The following is a 15,723-nucleotide window of genomic DNA, read 5'->3' as shown; positions in this document are numbered from 1 at the left end:
CATGTAACGCGACGATCTTTGACGAAAGCTTCGTCCGGTTCCGCTCCCGCCCGCTCGGCCATGCCCGGCTGCTGGATGCGCCCCTAAGAGTGTTGGTCCGGTCGTCAGCAAGGTAGGGCAGGGCATTGGACACGAGCAGGCTCACGGGACTCAAGGCGCCACCGTCTCCCATGCCCTACTCTTCCTCATCGAAGCCCGAAACACGTAGGGTGCTGGTGGACGTCAAATCGATGATGAATTTGTTCGGGGACGAGCCACCGACGTCCAGCACGATGCGTTTGCGTCGCCTAGACTAATGAGCCATACAGGGCGCAGGAGAATGCGACTCCGCCTCGCCGACGTCCGCCGTCGTCTCCCGTACCCGGTGCCTTGCACGGCGGGCACACCGTGCCATGGCCTCGTGGGACGATGGTGCGTCCCGAATATCGACGCACCACCGGAGGGGTTGCGTGTCTGCCAGCGCGTTCGGACGCCAGACGGACCGCACGGCCTCTGGTGAGGCAGCTACAGTCGGCCTAGCACTGGATCCATGCACTATTTGGGCAGACGCAATCTATTCCCGACGGATGGAGTCCGAGCGTAGCTGTGCACGGGCCTCCTCCCGGGCGTTGCGGAGCGCAAGCCAGACGACCATTTCCTCCTCAGGGTCGACGGATCTGTTGGTGAAGGACTCGGATCCGTTGTCCACCATGCCGGAGACGACCGGAAGGAGTCGGAGACGAGTTTGGGTGGCAAAGGGGAGAGGAGGGGAGGGAAGTGAAGTTGCTAGGGTTTGGTCCGGTGAGCAGATGGAGAGGATTTTATGTGGGGTCGGATAGACCAGCGTGGGCCGGATCCGACGTGGCGGGCTCACCCGGGCGCCCGGGGGCGCTCCATATTTGGATGGATATGGAGGGTGCCAGTTAGCCCGGTCGTTTGAGATTTTCTTCTGTGTAAAAAACCGTGATAGTGACCGAGCGGCCTGCCTAAGTGTATGAGGCGGGTTTGAGGCGTGTGACTGTAGATACTCCAAATCACTAACAAAAATTGCAATCAATAATTCGGCCTTGTTGTACATAACTATGTTTTTTTGTGTGTGTGGGAAGTACATAACTACGTTTTTTTGTGTGTGTGGACAAGACTATACCAAAATGACTTCCCACTGTGATTGGAGACACAACGAAGCAATTTTTTTAAAATTTTATAGCAATTTAGCCAGTTTTCCCATAAATATGGGGATTTTATAGAGAACTCCGCATAATTGAGACAACTTTCCCTCTGTGATGAACGACGGCGTTCCAAATGGACTCTCATTGCACCAGCTGCGTTGGCCAGCTACCGTTCTAGCTAGCCATGTCTCAAAACTGCAAAGTTTAATTAGATGGCAGAGGATAATTATCCGGTTTCCATTTGTGTGGCTCCGGCGGCCACTTACGTACGTTCAGGGCCCAGGCTGAGCACGATCGTGACCAGCTACGAGCTAGCCTAACCCAGCGAGCTGCCCAATTAGCTCCACTAATCCGAAGAGTAAAGTTTGGGGAAGGAAGCATCGATAGCGCCAGTCTGAGTAGGTGAGCACCGAGAAGGTCGATCGACGCGCTCGCCTGAACCTCCTGCCTCACGACCGTATTCGTTCATGGACAGCTCGTACGCGGCGGCAACTGCAGCTCGTTGCGCTGCTTACCTAATACGTACTACTCCTAATTAAGACTTTGGCTCATGCGTAATTTAGACACAAATCATGGGAGATGATGTGCCGTGAACAATTTCTTGGGAACGTTTGCTTAACTGCAAAGAATTTCTTGTCACCGCAACTCAATTTGCAACTGAAGAAATTGCTGTACAAAATACTCACAATGTTGGATTTGATCTGATCTACGTACCAGCTACTGTCACTGTATATGTACGAAAAGAACCCAAGAAATTCTACACGCCGTGTACTCATCAGGGATCACAATCTGAAAGAAAGAAAGAAAGAAAGAATGCAGGGCAACCACCCGATCGGCGAGAGATCGATGCACGCTGACGGCTGACGTTGGTCAGTTGGTCAGAAGGGGTGGTAGCTCCGGCGGAAGGCGCCGGCGTTGGCAAAGAGCCCGAGGAGGTCCTGCTTGTACGGGAGGAACGTCGACGCCCTGCGCCCAGGGCTCCCCCTGCCGCTGCCCCCTCTGCCGCGGTGGCTCCAGCCGTGGACTCCTCCCCGGCCGCGCGGCTCGCCGGTCCCCGTCCCTCCCCTGCTGCCGGGGGAGCCGGCGGCGTCCTGTTGTGCCTGCAGGAACACGAACTTCTCCTTGCCGTCGCTTTGGCTCCGCCCCACCTGCAGCCGCTGGCGCCACCGCAGGACCGACCCGGTCGACCCGCTCTTCTGGCACCGCGACGGCGACGGGGACGGGGACGGCGAGGTCCCGGGCGACCACAGGCAGTAGGTCTCCACCGGCACCCCGTCGAGCTCGTCGTCTTCTCCTCCGTCGTCGTCCGGCCGTTTCCCCGACGACGACGAGGACCCTCGCTCCTCCAGGAGGAGCTGCCTCAGCGGCACCCGCACGGTCGCCGTGCCGGCATCCTCCTCCACCTCCTCCTCCGCCGGCGAACGCGGGCGGCCGAAGACCAGGTACACGGGCCCGATCGCGCACCCGTCGCCCACACGCGCGGCCGCCGCGAACGTGAACCCCTCCCCCTCCTCCTCCTCCTCCTCCTCCTCCTCCTCGTCTGGATCTTCTCGAACAATGTCGACAGCCGGGCCGTCGCTGTGATCCGCCATGGCTCCGCTCCGTTCCCCGGTGCCGTGTGCGGGGGGGAGCGGCGGGGATAAAAGGGCCGGGAGACGCGGGCGGTTGCCGCTGCGAGCTGCGCCTGGCACGCAAGGCGTGGGCCATCGAGGCCCTCTCCGTGGCCGACGGGTGGGCCCGGACACGCACTGCCGTTGTTGCCTCGTCAGTGATTGAGGGAGCTGGTTGTTCGGTTGGTGGGTGGGCCGGGCCCATGCGCGACACGTGGCCGGTGATGGGAGCCGGCCGTTGAGCCTCAACGGAACGGGAGAATGCAAGCTGGACAGCAGCGGCGGCGGCGAGAATCCCAGTGGAGTGGACTACAGCGTTGCTGGATCTGATCCGATCCATCCATGTGCGGCTTTTCTCCTCTTTTGAACTTTTCTCGAGAGCCCCTGTCACTCACTCCTATAGTTTTATAAAAAAATTATATTTTTCATAAAAGTACGTACCCTATCAAACATCGGTAGAAAAAAAAAGTAATTTGCTATTTGTAAGTTGTCTGAAAAATAAACTGGTGTAAGCCAATTTCTGGAGGAGGAGGAAGAAGAAAGATAGGTGAAGTGCGCGGTCGTCAGGAAAGCCGAGCCGAAAGCGACCTAGGGCCGAGGGGGACTCGGGGTGCGGGATGGGCTGCCGACACCAGAGAAGAAGGCCGGTCAGGGCACATAAGAAAGGTTGCGGCGGCAGCAGCACGGCGGAAAAGAGCGGGAAGGGGGCGGCCAGGCGCGTGTTAGAGCACCGCCGGACGGTAATGGCGGCAACAAGCAGTTTGGTCGGCGCTGGATCAAGCGGGTGGAAGGAGAGCTAGAGGAGGAAGAGCATACGAGAGCCCTTGAGTTCAAATCTAATGGGTCAAACAGTTGACCTTACACCCAAAAAAGTTCAGACAACTTATCTACCGTGGGCCCCAATAAGCAAATATCGTATGAATCATGTTCCTGCAGATTTATTTTGTGAAGAAAATTATGTTTTCTCTTATGCTTTTGCACGTGCATCATCATCCTTTGTGCATTTACACTGTACATTGGTGTGACCTACCTACCACGGTGATCAGAGATTCGGATGAGATGACTTGTCCGGTTTGCCATGCGCCCAAGCAAGAAGGTGAGAGTGAAATGACACTGGAGGACTAGCGGATCGTCTTTGTTTTTGTAGTGGTTGCCTATAAAGGTATGGCGTGTCACTACTCACTGGCGCCATGTTTGTTTGATGTTTCCCTGCTGTTAATGCTCCGGTTCTAAGTAAAGTATAGCTTACTTAAGATGTGGGATGTGTGTTCACCAAGACTAAAGTACTGGTAATTCTCAAATAAAACAAACTTGTTGCTTCGTCCGTAAGATATTGCGTGTGTATTGGTACTAATAATGCTGGTACAAGTGTACACTGTCAAGGAAAACAAATGAGAACTAAAAGAAAGTTGTTGGACAATAACACGAAACAATTACTCGTACAAGTGCAAACGGCTAATCTGTGTCGACAAAACCAAATGCTTCTGTCCATCATGCTTTTTACTATTTTCATTTATCACAACATGCATACATACCATCTAATCGCATCTGCCACGTCATCGATCCCACTACATTTCTTTCTCTGAACATGTATGAGAAACTTCATGCATCTCACGTCATCAATCCCACTACATTTCTTTCTCTGAACATGTATGAGAAACTTCATGCATCAGAAATGCTAGTTATACTGCTTTTTTCAACAAGCACACATTTCACTACATCAACCACATTACTTTTATTTCTGTCAACATGCATGAGAAATATTGCTTATATTTTATAAATATTTTACATCTATATGATAATTAAATTATATATATATATATATATATATATATATATATATATATATATATATATATATATATATATATATATATATATATATCTTTATCCTCATTCCCATATTCAAATTTCAGACATCCAAATCTCATCAAAATAATATATTGCAACCAATTCCGGTAGCAACGGGTGGGGTATTAGCTACTTCGATAATGTTTTGGTGCTTGTGCCGACTCCCAACTCTGAGACATTCACTTCGAGGAAACACACTGGGAGATCCGACATGTACCAGGCCCAACAGGGGGCTACTTACATTCAAGCAGTTTGTTTTGTTATTAGCAGGCGACTTTTTTGTAGTTCTTTCCTTTATATGTTCCTTTTCTGCCAGCTTTTATTTGGTTTCTTCCAATTTCTCTCTCTTCTTATTTTCTTTTTGATTCTTATTCCTTTTTACCCCTTTTAAATTCATGTTCCATTTTCAAATTTATGAACATTTTCTTGTTTCGATCTTATTAAATTTTTGAATATTAAGTAAAATATATGAATATTTTATATTAAACAATTACATGAATATTTTTAAGAATATAGCTATCTTGTGTTTATCAATATTTGTTGAAATTCAAGAATATTTTTAAAATTTTAACTAAAATGTTGGTTCAATTTTAAAATTCATGAAGATTTTCTAAAATTTCAGAATAGTTTTCTACTCCCTCCATTCGTAAATATAAGTTTTTTTTAGAGATTTCAATATGGACTATATAGGGATGTATATAGACATACTTTAGAGTGTAGATTCACTCATTGTGCTCCGTATGTAGTCCATATTAAAATCTCTAAAAATACTTATATTTAGAAATAGAGGGAGTATTTTTTTTCCGGGTGTAGAAACAGAGGCAGTATAATTTACAAAAATATGTTTGTAAAATAATCATCATTAATTTTAATTTTGCATTTTTATTGATGTAAAAGCTAACGGCTGGTTTTCTAGGGGGGAGAAAACTGAGCCAAGGAAATCACCGTGAAAGAAAACCTAACGAGAGGGCAGACACTCTGTGCGTTACCTCCACAACTTTATGCTAAGTGTGCCGGGCGCAGCTATGTCTCGTTTCATACTAGACGAACTAGGTCTCGCCTGAAGGAGTGCCCTCTCAGTCACTCGTATTAGGCTGGACCGACTTTCTATAGTTTGTTTTTCATTTATGTTTCTTCATTTATTTGTTTTATTTTATTTATATTTTTGAAAAACTCCAAAGACATATCCAAAACTGAATGTCCTTATAAAAATTGAATAACGCAAACTTGAAAAGTGCTAATGCAGTGTAACTGTCTTGTTAACATAACTGTCTTGTTAATAGCTTTCAAATAAATGTTTGTGACATATAAAAAATGCTCACACGTTTAAAAAAAAGTACATGGCATTTTTAGAAAATGCTTTACAATGTAATTTTATTTCATGTAATTCAAAAAATGTTATATTTCCAAAATTGTTCGCGTGTTTGAAAAGATGTTAAGACAATGAAAAATATTATGGTCAGTTCAAAAAAGGTTTCAAACCATTGAAAAATATTTCAACATGTACTAAAAAAAGTTCAAAGCATGTGTTTGGAAAATAATAATCATGTAATTAATAATGTGTTAGATGTATATGAAAATTATACAATGTATCTCAACAAAACATATATTTGCAGAAATGTTCACGGCATATTTTAAAAATGTGAAATGTGTATACTAACTGGGTTCATGCATCATAAGGCGGGTTATCATACAATTTCGGCATTCTGGTTTTGTCTAGTGTATACAAAATTAGTTCTGGGTTTTTTGAGAATAAAATGAAATCCTGGTTTTGTATACTAGCTGCATTTTGTCCTAAAAAACAAGCACGCCAATACATGGTGAACGTCAGGTGAGAGGGATGCCTCAGCGAACGATTGGTTCACGCTTTTTTTTTGAAATCTCCGCTCTCCGGATTTTATTCATTCAGCGGTAGCAAATCTGAGTGCACAACGCATCTCAGAAAGCCAGGGATTACATTAGAGTATGTAGCAACATTCTGTACAACTAAAGCTTCCTTAGCACAAGTATGAGCAACAGAGTTCACTAGACGGCTAGCATAACGAAGCTGAAATCCCTGAAAAACGGCAACTCCTCCTGCATCTCTTGGAAGATATGGAACCCCTTCGATTTGCCTCCCAGCCTACCTTCCCATAGCTGAACAACATTGAGGCAATCTGTCTCGACTATCACATTCTGATAGTGCTTCTCCCTCGCAAGCAAGGTAGCATCTCTGCAAGCCAAAATCTCCACTGTTAGGGAATCATCCACCCCTTGGTAGCCAGTGCACCGCGACACTAGTAGTCTGCCTTCGCTGTTACGGGCAAGAACGATTGGTTCATGCTGGGAGGGTAAGAACAATGGAAGCAATATTGACCCCTCAGACATCGCTGCAGGGAGTTTTTAACGTGACCAAGCTGGCCCGGAAAATAGGGATCACGTGAGGAAAAAGGGGTTGGCCAATTAGCTGTTTTTCAAAAAAAATAAAATTGCCATCAACAAAAAATAGATAATTCAGGATACAGATAAAGTAATACAGACAAAAATACATTTGACATAGTGTATAAAACAAATTTGTCATAGCACGATACAGAAGCATACGCTGAAATTTGCTGGCACGATAAAACATGGTCTATGGTGACATGGCAAAATGCGAAAAAACACAAAAAATAGAACAACAAATTTATATGTATTGCTACACACAAAAAGTTTGCCATGCTCTGACACTAACACTAGAATATATTTTTGAACAGTTCAAGTGTACTATACATAACCCCTAAAAGATGGCATGATTCATCCTTCTATAAAATGGGTAAGCTACGACATATCTAGAATTACCATATATATAGGAGAAAAAGGTTTATAAGACAATACAATTTTCCATTATTTAATTAATAAAGTTGTCATGATGTAAATAGTAAACTGGCATAGTCTAATTGATAAAATTGTCATGATGTAAATAGTAAAACTGCCATGGTAGTTGCCACAAAACTGCCATAGTTTAATTGGAAAAGTTGTCATGGTATAATTAATGAATTTGCCATGGTACCTATAATAAAATTGCACATGAAAGAAATAAGAAAATTGTTTTTTAAAACATTTCAACTTTTGAATGTTTGTACTGGGACAAGGCAGATTTACAAATCGTGTTCTTTAAAAAAAGATCACAATATTAGGGACTTTATCCTTTGAAAGGATCACAAATTTAGGAATTAGCCGTGGACACATGAGACAATTGTAATCGTAAAAATGTCGTCTGGCAATTACATACTTCAAATTACCATGTGTTTTGGAAACATAATGTTTGTTAATTCACCGTGTGATCATTATTTTTTGTCAAACTTGCCATGTTACAGAGATAATTTTGCCCTAGAAAGAATGCCATTGATCAATCTGGCTAGGAGAAGGGGAGTAGGGGGAGGCCATGGCGGATGCCCGCCGGTGGCGGCAGCCAGGCTGGGTCGGAGTGGCGACCAGTCGGGTGACAGTGGGTTGAGTGAATGGGCGAGTGGGGAAAGTCCCAATAGGATAAGAGGAATTAAGTAAGGGTTTTCTAGTTATTACACATCCAAGTCATTCAATCAAGCGTAAGAAGAAAAAGAAGAAGGAAAAAGGAAAATATCCACATGAATCTCCGCGTACGATCAATGACTTGGAACTTTGATGTGCAATATTTATAACACATTTAGACGTGTGCTCCATCTGACGGCCAACGCGGCGTTCGCTCCGAATTGCTTAAAACCTAACGTTAGATGTATAAATTTAGCAAAAACAAAGCAATTTGTATTCTTCCTTTTACGAGTTATCATCAACATTTCCTTTTTCTATTTTCGCGAAGGACCATATCAATACTTTTTCTCCAGATAGAAAGTAAGAGAACCATAACTGGTAGCAAAAAAGAAAAAAACAAGTGGAAATAAAACGAGAAGTATAGATTGGCAAAAGGCCAAAGGAAAATGTAAGAAGTATAGATATGGAACATGATGTCGATTCCATGATAAACGAAGCCAACACGTGCTCGCAGTTCAGATTCGCACGCTTCTAATCAGTAGGCAAATGAAGGGAACATGTCAATTCTAATCAGCTCTGAATAAAATCGAGATTCGAACGTGCGCGAGAAAAAATCGCGACGCGCATCTCACTCCACGCCGGCCCGGCTGATCGTACGTACTCACTAGTCACTGCTACTGCGCTACGACAAGACCTCTGGAGTTGACCCGCCGCCGTGCACGCGCCGCCCGGCTGACATGCAGGCGCTGGATCGGGCGGCGCGCGCGGCTCACGGGGTTTTGGCCGAGAAGGAGACGCGGCCGAAGCCCCAGCGCCCCGTCCGGTACATCTCCTCCAGCCACGCCAGCTCCGCCTCGTGATCATCGCCGACTCCCACCTCGCCGCCCGTACTCGTCGCCGTGGTCTGCACGCCGCCGACGCCGCCCTCCTTCACCGCGCCCTTCTCGCGGTCGTCGTCGCCCGGCGCCGGGAGAGCCGCGGCGGCGGCCACGTCGGGCACCCGCTTGCCGCGCAGCAGCGCCCGCCGCCTCCGCCTGGCCCTGATCACCAGCCTGCCGACGGCGAGGGGCGCCCTGACGAGCGCCAGGCCGAGCAGGCTGACGACCGCGCAGGGGCAGCACGCCAGCGCCACGCAGTCCGCCACGGCCACCGCCGCGCACGACCGGCACATGCACCCCGCGCTCGCCGTCGTGGCCTCCCCTCCCTCCTCCTCGCCACCAGCGGCTTCAAACCTGCGTCGCGGCCGCGCCACCGCACCGTCATGCCGCTGCCGCCCCGCCCCGCCAATCATCGACCGCAGGCAGACGGTCAGACGGAACCAAGCAAAGGTGTTTGCGATCAGCCAGTAGGTGGTAGCTAGCCTGGGGAACCGCTGCGCAGCGGCCGAAATGGCACACGAGAGCGCGCACTTTGTAGATTGTAGGTGGGGGGGTTCGGGTACACAGTTGGACGGGACGGGTGACACGCGTGCGCCCAGTAAAAGCTGGAGAGCTTTCTCTCCTCGCAACCAAAACCGTGAAAAATGGCCAGAAATTCACTCCCACATCCGTCAGGCTCACTGCTCCCCTGCAAGCTGCAAGAGATCAAAGCGTGCAGCGAGAATTCACTCCGCTCTCGATCGTGGGCGTGCGGTAACAACTTTGATGATGATACGTACGCAGGCACAGGGGGGCCATGCTTTGGCGCGGGTACAAGATAGCGTCCGATTTCGCGAGGACGGGTAGCTACAGGGCTCCAAAACTGCAACCTGCAACCCCTGCGCGCCTTTTATCCTCCCACGCTTCCGGGGGGCCCGTGGCCGGAGTTAAGGGCCGTGCCGTTTTGGGGCAAAGCGGCCGTGCGTCGCCGGGCCTGCCGCCGTGCCGGCACGCCAGGATTCAGAGTGCCAACTGTAGCTGCCAACACGGCCCCGATCGCCTGTCTGATCCTCTTGTACGCATTTCCTTCGCTTCCAGCTCCAGGACGTCGCATCGCCAAGGCCCAAGGCAGAGAGATTTGTTCTGTGTGGGGGGTGCAGAGCATGGGGGCCTGCATGCCGCTTCGGAGTGAAGAACAGGTTCAGAGTAGTAGTACATTGATCAGAACATGACAAGTGTGCAATGATGGACATCATGTACTGAACTCCTTTTTGTTTTAGTTTTCCAACGATCAAAATTTACCAACCCAGTGGGGATAAATTCGGAAAAAATGAAAGAAAGGGCTGGCAAAGAACATTGTGAAACTCAAAAGTTGCATCGAACCAAGAGAAGACCATGATCTTGGTAGGTCAACATGAGAGAGAACACCATGATCTTGATGGGACCGGCTACCGGTCAGTTAGACTCAAAATAAAATTTGGGTCAGTCGCCTGACCAAAACTTGTTTCAGTCGATCTTACCGGCAACGACGTGTGCACAGTGCACTTATCGAGCTTCCTACTCATGCATATGCGCGTCGCATGTCACCCTACGGCCTAAATTTTGTCAACTGCGCTGACCGCATACAGCTGCGCTTATCGCGTCGAGAGCAAATGAAAGCCATGCACGCCCACAGCTCCAACTTGGAACCTCCAAGCTAATAACTGGCCCACACCTTTTTTTTCACGCTTAGATGACTTAGACTTTCTCACGCTGATTAATAGTGTAGAGTACTCTGCACTGCCCTGCTCCCATAGTACTTTAGTTCCTAGAAGCACATACACACATAAGCTAGCTTTACATGTTGGCCGGCTAGCTACACAACCACACGTAGCTATGTCGCCCGGGTGAGCGGCTCCTGTCTCGTTGGTTAAAACAACGATGAACTTTATTAGAAAATGATGAACTTTATTGGGGGGAAATGAGGAAGCTTTGGTTGCTTGGGAGAGTATTAATAATGTCCATGTTGTTTGACAATCAACGATGAACTTTATTACTCAGTGCATTGGTGACAAAACTATTGTTATCTCAAACTGGTAATATTGATTTGTTCTCTTGAATGATGTAAAGTTAACGGATTGCCATGCCAGCATCAGTTTGATTTACAATAGGTTCATATGCATGTATATATTTATGTATTTCCTTTTTATCGAATTTTTAGTGATGCTTATTGCAGTATTACATAACTGAATGTTACCTTCTGATTTGATTTATTCAGGGTGGACAAGCTCAACGCTTCTTCTGCAGGCTACCCTGGCAAATGATTGTAAGGCTATAGCTACTTATACTTGTGTATTTATAAACTGGCATGATATGTGTGTAATCAGAGGACGGATTTAGGTTAATGCTACATTTTCTATTCATAATCAGTAGACAGGAAAACATGTAGAACAAATCTTTCATACCCTCAGTAAGCTATTCATAATCATAATGGGTAGAATAACTATATAAGGCTATGTAGGAAGATAAGTATGATCAGGGGCGATTCTACCGTCCGGTCACCCCGGGCACGTGCCCGGGCTCGAGCGCTGCCAATTTTCCAAGCGTCGGAGTCACAATCTGTAAATACATACAATATATGTTCAAAATACATCTGGTTCACGAATTGGGCTACTTTGGGCGTCATTTTTGCCTTTTGGGCTTACTCATGTCAAAGGCTCATTCATTAATTTCCTTACATGTGCTAATCAGATCGTGCCATCGATCAGAAGGCCGGTGGCTGCATCCCTTGCCCGCCTATTCATCTGTGCGCCGTGCCGCACGACGTGCCCTAGCAACTCTGGCGGTTGGAGGCGGCGACCGGCGAGGTGGACTGACGGAGCACCGGCGGTCGGCCAGACCGCAAGAGATGATGCACACCTGGGCCTAAGCAGGCTACGACTCCAGCAAGCGACAACCGGGATCGGAAGCGGAAGCGCGAAAGTCAAAGCGGCAGCCCCTTGTGTAAATTCCACTTCGGCTCCGGCGGATGGTGCTCGTATTCGTCACCGTCGGCACTTCAATTCAATGAAAATTGTATAATCTGGTAATGTGTTGTATCTTCTAGATTCTCTCCTTTTTTTTGCACTTCAATTCAATGGAAATTCAATTATTTGATAATGTGTTGTATCTTGTAGATTCTCATCTGGGCACAAGGATGAACATCGGAGATTGGAATTTTATTTGGTAAATTGTATCTCATGTTTTAATTTACTTATATGATGCATGAAATATTAGTGTGCGTATTACACATGATGTTTACCTAAATATATGATACTTCTTGTGTTGATAGACCAAAGTAAATTTTATCTTGCGTCATGCCCAGGCTTTGACAATTTGCTAGCTCCGCCACTGAGTATGATTATACAGTTTCTTAAGTATTCTGGTACAGTTTCATGAGCATTTGTTCTTGCTGATGCCAACCCTCGGTGGGATATTTTTTTCATGTAAACATCTAATATTTGTATGTGGTTATGTGCACTTCATAGGAAGGCTCACTGATCCCCATTTATGTTTCAGGTCTACGTGATCTCCGTACGGATTGAGAGGACAATTGGTCGGATTGCTTTTGGAAGAGGCGGCAGAAAGAATAGAAACCATGATGCCTATGTTGATTCAAAGTATAGTTATTAAGCAAACCATTACTGTTCTTAGTGCTTAGTTCCTCCTATATGTTTGAGAAATTCAAATGATGGAATCAATGGTTTATATTTCCTTTAATTTGTGGAATATATATAGTGTAACCAATAGTGGACTGGGTTGGTGCTGCCATCATGCTTTGCTATTTCGTGTAACAGCCTGAATCGAATATGAATCGTGTTCTGCCAAGTTGGATATAATGTCAGTGCATTGTAAATGAGTATTGTGTGATGTGATTCTTCTTTCCTTTTGGTATAATGTTCTAAACTTGCGCACTTTTCCTTCATCATGTCAACCTATCGAATTTGAAATGTGACCTACAGTGTTCGATGATCACCAGGTTGGATATGACCGCACCCGGCAGGGGTGCGGGGTGCGGCAAGCCGCATTTTCCATCTAGTGATGGATATGGTGGACATGTTGGGTGGTTCCGAACCTTTTTTTTTGTTATCATCAATCTAAATTTATTAAACATGTGAGGATATTTGGATAAAATTGAAAGAAACATGACTCATAAAGAACAATGTCAAACTCAAAAGTTGCATCAAAACCGAAAATAACTAGTTGTGCACGGGCACCATGGTGCCGTTCAAAGAAATAATTTTCTACAGCGCAAAAGGGAAATGAAACTTTTTGTAAACATGCACACACATGTATACCACGTATGTGTAAAATTCCACAACATTTTACTTTCACACGTGGCGTACAAAGAAAAGAAAAATATGTATTTTCAAATGGACCGCTTTTTTGTTTTTGGGCCAGACTTTTTTGTGTGTTGCTTACAAATTACATTTTTTTCAAAAACAAAATTTCATGGATCCGTAGTGAACACATACAAGTTTCCACATAATTTTTATTTCTTTTTGAAACTTATAAATATGTTTTTCTTCTCAAAATTAAGGGCACCATGGTACCCGTGCACCATAACTTCACACTCCATAAAACACACTAACTAGCTCCGCCAATCTCCACCTTGTGAGCATCACCAAGTTGCTCAGCAGGTTGAGCTCTTTCAAAACCCGGGAAGTTTTAAACAGCCACACGCGCCGCCCACCACAAGAGATGTGAATCTTGGAACGTCGGATGCATCAAGAGACACACATCCCACCACAAGAGATGTGAATCTTAAATTGATCAACATGATGGACATGTTGGGTGGTTCTCAAGTCTTTTTTGTTTTATTTTACCAACAATGCCACATTTATTTATCAAGTGAGGATGTTAGGATAATTTGAAAAAAAATCATGCATTAAAAAATAAAAAAGTTTACGAAACCAAAAATGCTCATCAACTCCAAAAAAACATATTTTGAAAAGATTCATAGATTTCAAAACCAAAATCATGAAATTTTGAAAAAGTTCATGAAAGCTAAAAAACTCATAAAATTTTAAAAACTTCATATATTTTCAAAAAGAAATCACGGAAAATGGAAACATTTATTTAAAAAAAATGAAATTTTAAAAAAAATGTTAATATATTGAGAAAAGAATGTGAATTGAAAAAAGTTCATTGAGTTTGAAAAAGTTCATAGATTTGCACAACAAAGTATGCAAAAAATGAAAAAAAACAAAGTTTTGAAAAATGGTTCACAAAATTTGAAGAAGTTCATGATAATCTGGAAAAGGTTCATGAATTTGAAAAAACAGATCATGGGTATTTGAAAAACTGTTGTGAATTCACAAAACTTTTTCGAATTGATATGTTTCGCACATTTAAAAAAAGAAATAAAAAAAGAAAGGAAAACGGAACAGTCATTGTCCCGAAAAACATAAAACGAGAAAAAAAGAAAGAAAAACGGCTGAGAAGCTTCACAAGACTGGACCAGCTCCTCGCACTGCAATTTTAGATGGGCCGAGCCATTTCTGAACGCCTTCAGGTTAACTGGTGCCGAAGCCCTAAATAGGATTAGGGTTTTTTATTAACCATCAGAGAGAGAAAATTAAAGCAGAAAAGAGTGTTTTAACCTTGTAAGGATTTCTGGCAGGCCAAGTTGTTATTAAATAAAATGGTCATGATTCTGTTTTCTTCTCCATTCATTGGTAAATGATTTTTTCTCACTCGTGAAAGGTGTTACTCAATTGAGTTAGGTGCCGGTCCATTTCTTTTACCTGCAAGCATTTGTTTACGAATTTCCTAGAAACTGTTATTCAATTAAATAAAGCGCATAGTATATTTTTTTATAGATGTAAACATTTTTATTAATAAATATATTTTTTAAGGCCTGGACAAATTTCAACTTTTAAAAATTAATAATTAGTAAGGGTGAAACATTTTATGTCAGGAGAATAAATAGTTGCTGGCGCGGCTAGACGCGTGCCCAAAATACACGTAACACAACACGTGTACGGCGAAGCGGTAGTCTATCTACACCACTTGAGCAATATTTCTTCTTAAATAGCTCGATATAAAATTGGGCTAATCATAGACACAATTTTTTTAGGGGTGCTGTCATATGTTTTGTAAATGGGCTAACAGTAGAAAAATATATATGGGCCAGCTGCCCAACGATCTGTAGTTATGAAAACACAAAACATGAACGAAACCAAAGTAGTAAAAAGGACACCCATCAACCATAACACACCCATCAACGACGCTTGTATCAGTGAAGAGGACACACCCACAACCCCAACTAAAACTACCAGCAAGGTAACATATCAATAATCCCACTAGAATTCTATTACCGGTAACAATAAACATCAGGTAGGCTCACCAAAAGAGAAGAAAAGTGCACGAATGGAAATAGAAATCTAACTAGTAAAAGAGTCTAGGCAACTCGGCCATAGGAAGGCCCTTCGACCAAAAGTTTCACCCGCAAAAAAAGGAAGGCCCTTCGACCGCGCAGTGATTACTGGCTGTTTGATGAATCTACTGTTCATGGCTTTGACTGCCGGCCGTCCAAAAGTTTCTCACCCGCGTGCATGTTATCTCTGTGTAATGACCAGTGGGCCCGCGCGTGGGTGGGGCTGATCTGCAGTGACCGACAGGAGCTCCTGTCCGGGTCGCTAATTGCAGTGCGCGTCTCCGCGTCGGCCACTGACTGGCCAAAGCTTTCGCGCAGGCCGATTGGGTGATGATTGGTGTGTCGCGCGCGTGCGAGCTGACCGAGTGATG

At 45.0% G+C, this 15,723-nt stretch overlaps 1 protein-coding gene across 1 annotated transcript; it reads right to left on the bottom strand.

The window, feature by feature from the left end:
• Positions 1-1,733: 1,733 nt before the first annotated feature.
• On the bottom strand, positions 1,734-2,756 carry LOC119344055 (zinc finger protein AEBP2-like). Its single transcript, XM_037614709.1, has one exon. The coding sequence runs from the start codon at positions 2,738-2,740 to the stop codon at positions 2,027-2,029; it is 714 nt and encodes a 237-aa protein (XP_037470606.1). The 5' UTR covers positions 2,741-2,756; the 3' UTR covers positions 1,734-2,026.
• Positions 2,757-15,723: the final 12,967 nt, after the last annotated feature.

The sequence above is a fragment of the Triticum dicoccoides genome, chromosome 1A (assembly GCF_002162155.2).
Source record: "Triticum dicoccoides isolate Atlit2015 ecotype Zavitan chromosome 1A, WEW_v2.0, whole genome shotgun sequence".
NCBI lineage: Eukaryota > Viridiplantae > Streptophyta > Magnoliopsida > Poales > Poaceae > Triticum > Triticum dicoccoides.
This window is presented reverse-complemented; position numbering and strand designations above follow the sequence as displayed.

What these genes read in the sequence shown, in the direction of transcription:
- LOC119344055 (XM_037614709.1), bottom strand. Translation starts at nt 2,740, where the DNA reads ATGGCGGATCACAGCGACGGCCCGGCTGTCGACATTGTTCGAGAAGAT.